Source organism: Argopecten irradians, unplaced genomic scaffold (assembly GCF_041381155.1).
Source record: "Argopecten irradians isolate NY unplaced genomic scaffold, Ai_NY scaffold_0017, whole genome shotgun sequence".
NCBI lineage: Eukaryota > Metazoa > Mollusca > Bivalvia > Pectinida > Pectinidae > Argopecten > Argopecten irradians.
In genome coordinates this window covers 1,042,754-1,048,359 of record NW_027187484.1, presented here as the reverse complement: position 1 = coordinate 1,048,359, position 5,606 = coordinate 1,042,754, and the positions used below count along the sequence as shown (strand labels likewise).

The window sequence follows — 5,606 nt, the reverse complement described above, 5'->3', positions numbered from 1 at the left end:
GGACATTTTTTTAAATAGTACATATAATCCCTTTTAGTCTAGTTCGTGTGTATTGAATTTTTACTATTTAAGGTTTGACATTATGTGCTTGAACGTTTTAGGAAATGCGCCGCACAGTGGAAAATTTTCTTGAATGAAGTACGAAAAATGTGCAGGAGGACCCTTTTTTCTTTCAAATAAGCATTTTTAGAAAATTTCAGTCGGCGAAAATGGGGGGCAAAAAGACATGTTTGCCCCCCCGTCCTGGGGAATGGGGGGGGGGGGGGGGGGTTGCCCCCCCTGTCCCCCCGCTTCCTACGCCCCTGGGTCATTGATCAATACATTTTAATACGTGTATTTAAATTGTTAAAATTTCTTTCTTTTTTTTCCCAAAATGTGTGATAAAAAGGTTATGATATGTCAATTTTGATATCGCACCCTTTATCAGCCCTTGACCTGATATCAGCCATCGGGCCTGCGGCCCTTGGGCTGATATGGCGGTCTCGGGCTGTTAAATGGTGCGATATCAAAATTGTTATATAATAACCTCTAATTCTCAAAAAGTGCTGAAGGGATCTTTCTCAAATTTAATATGTAGGTTCCCCTAGGGCCCTAGTTGTGCATATTGCATTTTTGGACCAATCGGTGAACAAGATGGCCGCCAGGCCGCCATCTTGGATTTTGATAGTTAAAGTTTGTTATCGCTATTTCTCAGATAGTACTGAAGGGATCTGTCTCAAATTTCATATGTAGGTTTCCCTAGGGACCTTGTTGTGCATATTGCATTTTGGGACCGATCGGTCAACAAGATGGCCGCCAGGCAGCCATCTTGGATTTTGTTATTCAAAGTTTGTTATCGCTATTTCTCAGAAAGTACTGAAGGGATCTGTCTCAAAATTCATATGTAGGTTCCCCTAGGGCCCTAGTTGTGCATATTGTGATTTGGGACCGATCGGTCAACAAGATTGCTGCCAGGCAGCCATCTTGGATTTTGATATTCAAAGTTTGTTATCGCTATTTCTCAGAAAGTATTGAATGGATCTTTATCAAATTTCACATGTAGGTTCCCCTAGGGCCCTAGTTGTGCATATTGTGATTTGGGACCGATTGATCAACAAGATGGCCGCCAAGGAGTCATCTTGGATTTTGATAGTTGAAGTTTGTTACCGCTATTTCTCAAAAGGTACTGAAGCGATCTGTCTCAAATTTTATATGTAGTATGTTTGAAAAAGTTTAAAAAGTAGAGAAAAGATCCATCTTTCCTTTGTCAGATATAGATCATTCTTTGGTGGGCGCCAAGATCCCTCTGGGATCTCTTGTTATAGTGGGAATGAGTGTATTTAAATGTAAATATAAGCATTGGTTGTCATACATTTGACATGCATTGGTGTGTAACATACCAATGTTACTAGCATTGGCTATGCTAGAACACCCAATGCGTGTCGAAATATGACAACCAATACTTAAATGATTTATATATCATTCTTGATGTTTACATTCTATTGTATATAAGGGAGATATTTCGATTCAATCAGTGATGCAATCCACTTTATTTTCAAATTTAACAAATTTTTACTGGTAAATAATTACATTTTCCCCAGGTACCTGGAGAGCAATGTCACAATGTCAGCTGGTTGGAGGGAACCATCAGGCTCTGTTCCAAAAGAGCTTCATAAAACCGGCCCAAATACCTTGTACAACATATTCGTGAAGCAACGGTTAGATGTTCGGACATCACTTCAGACATGGTCACAATGGTAACTGAGAAAGAGTTTCTAGTGCAGTCATCTAACCGCCAGTCTCACTTCTATCGTATTAACCTAGGTGATGAATCCAGTCACACCATGCCATCTTGTGACTGTAGGGCATTCAAGAAAACACATTTCCCCTGTAAGCATTTCTGTGCTTTGATATGCCACATCAATAACATCACATGGAACTCTTTGCCAAACTTCTACATGAACAATCCTCATTTTATCATTGATGAGGATTGTGTCAAGCTGCCGAAAGATCAACTTTTTAACATACAAGAAGTGGAGCATTCTACAACAGCATGTGCACCTTGTAAAGACCTAGATAACACCATCACAGAGCCACAGCAGCCGCAAGGTCCTTCTCTTTCTGACTCTGCCAGGAAGGTCAGGGAAATCTTGAAAGATTTATACAATCTCACGTACATTGCTGATTCCGTTCAGGCTATGGAAGAGGCAAGAAAACATCTGTCCTCTGCATCAGAGCAACTCCGAGATGGTTGCCCTGCCAATGGTTCATTGCTGTTGGTGAATATTCCTCCAAAGAGACCATCCAAAAAACGAAAATTGTCCACTGAACCTCTTCTTAAGAAACTGCCAACAAGAGCCAAGAGGAAACGTACAATCAAACGTAAGGAGTCATTAAAAGTATATTTTCAAGACAACATACACATATATGATATGTTTTGTATAACATAAAAATGCCAGCCATTAACAGTAGGATTAGGATCTGGTAAAAATCCAACCATTAACGAGAATATATACTCCAGTCTACTAACGTGGGAAATATATTGGCGCATTTGCAAACAGTACCAGTTTTATTAGCCCACCATCATCAGATGGTGGGCTATTAAAATCGCCTTTCGTCCGTGGTCCGTCCGTCCGTCCGTCCTTCCGTCCTTCCGTCCGTCCGTCCGTCCGTTAACAATTCTTGTTACCGCTATTTCTCAGAAAGTACTGAAGGGATCTTTATCAAATTTCATATGTAGGTTTCCCTAGGACCCTAGTTGTGCATATTGGATTTTGGGACCGATCGGTCAACAAGATGGCCGACAGGCGGCCATCTTGGATTTTGATAGTTAAAGTTTGTTACCGCTATTTCTCAAAAAGTGCAGAAGGGATCTTTCTCAAATCATTTACAGGTTCCCCTAGGACCCTAGTTGTGCATATTGCATTTTGGGACCGATCGGTCAACAAGATGGCCGACAGGCGGCCATCTTGGATTTTGATACTTAAAGTTTGTTACCGCTATTTCTCAAAAAGTGCATAAGGGATCTTTCTCAAATTTCATATATAGGTTTCCCTAGGGTCCTAGTTGTGCATATTGCATTTTGGGACCAATCGGTCAACAAGATGGCCGACAGACGGCCATCTTGGATTTTGATAGTTAAAGTTTGTTACCGCTATTTCTCAAAAAGTGCAGGAGGTATCTTTCGCAAATTTCATATACAGGTTCCCCTAGGACCCTAGTTGTGCATGTTGCATTTTGGGACCGATCGGTTAACAAGATGGCCGACAGGCGGCCATCTTGGATTTTGATACTTTAAGTTTGTTATCGCTATTTCTTAGAAAGTACTATAGCGATCTGTCTCAAATTTTATATATAGTGTGTTTGAAAAAGTTTGAAAAGCAGGGAAAAGATCCCTCTTTCCATCGTCAGACAAAGATCATTCTTTGGTGGGCGCCAAGATCCCTCTGGGATCTCTTGTTGCAATTTGTTAATTAATGAATGGGAATTAATCTATTTTCAGACCAATTCCAGAGAATTTCTGTAAATGACGGTGAGTATTTAACATTACATTTTGGAAACTGCTTTCAATACTGTGACATAGGCTCAAGTAAACAAAATGTTATCTGCATATGAAGCATTAATACTGTAAAATGTATTGGTTTGTTTTTGTGACACACTTTGACCTTGTACTTAAATATATATCTTTAGTGTTAAACAGTTGTCATGCGCATTATTCGGCCATGATAATTGATTTTGACTGCATTTTTAGCCCACCATCAACAGATGGTGGGCTATTCAAATCGCTTTTTGTCCGTGGTCCGTCGTCCGTCCTTCCGTCCGTTAACAATTCTTGTTACCGCTATTTCTCAGAAAGTGCTGAAGGGATGTTTCTCAAATTTCATATGTAGGCTCCCCTAGGGCCCTAGTTTTGCATATTGTATTTTGGGACCAATCGGTCAACAAAATGGCCGCCAGGCAGCCATCTTGGATTTTGATAGTTAAAGTTTGTTACCGCTATTTCTCAGAATGTATTGGAGGGATCTTTCTCAAATTTCACATGTAAGTTCCCCTAGGGGTCTAGTTGTGCATATTGCATTTTGGGACCAATCGGTGAACAAGATGGCCGACAGGCTGCCATCTTGGATTTTGATAGTTTAAAGTTTGTTACCGCTATTTCTCAGAAAGTACCAAAAGAATTCTTCTTAAAATTCATGTACAGATTTGCCTAGGGCCCTAGTTGTGCATATTGCATTTTGGGACCGATCGATAAACAAGATGGCCGACAGGCCGCCATCTTGGATTTTGACAATTGAAGTTTGTTACAGCTATTTCTCAGAAAGCACTGAAGGGATCTGTCTCAAATTGCATGTGCAGGTTCCCCTAGGGGCCTAGTTGTGCATATTGCATTTTGGGACCGATTGATGAACAAGATGGCCGACAGGCCGCCATCTTGGATTTTGATAGTTAGAGCTTGTTACCACTATTTCTCAGAAAGTACTCAAGGGATCTGTATCAAATTGCATGTGCAGGTTCCCCTAGGGGTCAAGTTGTGCATATTGCATTTTCAGACCGATCGATGAACAAGATGGCCGACAAGACGCCATCTTGGATTTTGATAGTTGAAGCTTGTTACCACTATTTCTTAGAAAGTACTGAAGGGATCTGTCTCAAATTTCATGTGCAGGTTCCCCTAGGTCCCTGGTTATGCATATTGCATTTTGGTACCGATCGGTGAACAAGATGGCCGACAGGACGCCATCTTGGATTTTGACAATTGAAGTTTTTTTCCGCTATGTCTAAGAATGTACTGAAGGGATCTGTCTCAAATTGCATGTGCTTAATCTATGGGTCTAGTTGTGCATATTGCATTTTAGGACCGATCGGTGAACAAGATGGCCGACAGGTAGCCATCTTGGATTTTGATAATTGAAGTTTGTTACTGTTATATATCTCAGAAAGTAGTCAAAGGATCTTTCTCAAATTTCATGTGTAGTAATATGTAGTAAAAGCTTGAAAAGCAGAGAAAAGATCTGTAACGAAGCTGCGGTGCGCTTCGTTGCTATATTTTCCGGAAATTATATTAACCGAGACTTTGACGGAGAACGGTGTTTGTGAAATTGGAGGTTAAACTATCGATAATCGGCCCGGTGTGTAGCGCCACGTGCTCGGTCTTTCATTGATGGGTAGGAGTTAATTCTGATAGCGAAAACGTGAAAATATTAGCAGCAAAACTGTCCATTTCACGGTACTTCCCACTGAGCCACGCGGGTATTTTCTTGTTGTCACCTTTACACATGTTAAATATTAATAAACTGTTAAATGAATTTGATGTCGTCCATTGTCCATACTCACTGGTACCTTTGAATATTGCAGCGAGACATAGGAATCTGCAAGCTAACGCGGCAGTCGAACCCAGGGCAAAACAAATTAATTGTATCATTCTTACTCTACGCTAATGACTACGGTCGTAGCGAAACAAGTCGTTACAATTTGGAACCTCCGGGGGGACCCTAATTAACTAATTAATTGAATTTCTGATCGTTGACTTACTCGTTTATTTACTACGCGGTGTGACGAATCCCTGTGGTTGTGGAATTTATACAGGTGTACTGTTTACGTTTCGGTTGAGTGGGTACGCTTGTGTG

At 40.7% G+C, this 5,606-nt stretch overlaps 1 protein-coding gene across 1 annotated transcript; it reads left to right on the top strand.

The window, feature by feature from the left end:
• The first annotated feature begins 1,663 nt into the window (after positions 1–1,663).
• LOC138311312 (uncharacterized) lies at positions 1,664–4,773 on the top strand. The gene is made up of 2 exons (XM_069252741.1): positions 1,664–2,361; positions 3,482–4,773. Exons 1-2 carry the CDS (start codon positions 1,725–1,727, stop codon positions 3,592–3,594), a joined length of 750 nt encoding a protein of 249 aa, XP_069108842.1. The 5' UTR covers positions 1,664–1,724; the 3' UTR covers positions 3,595–4,773.
• Positions 4,774–5,606: the final 833 nt, after the last annotated feature.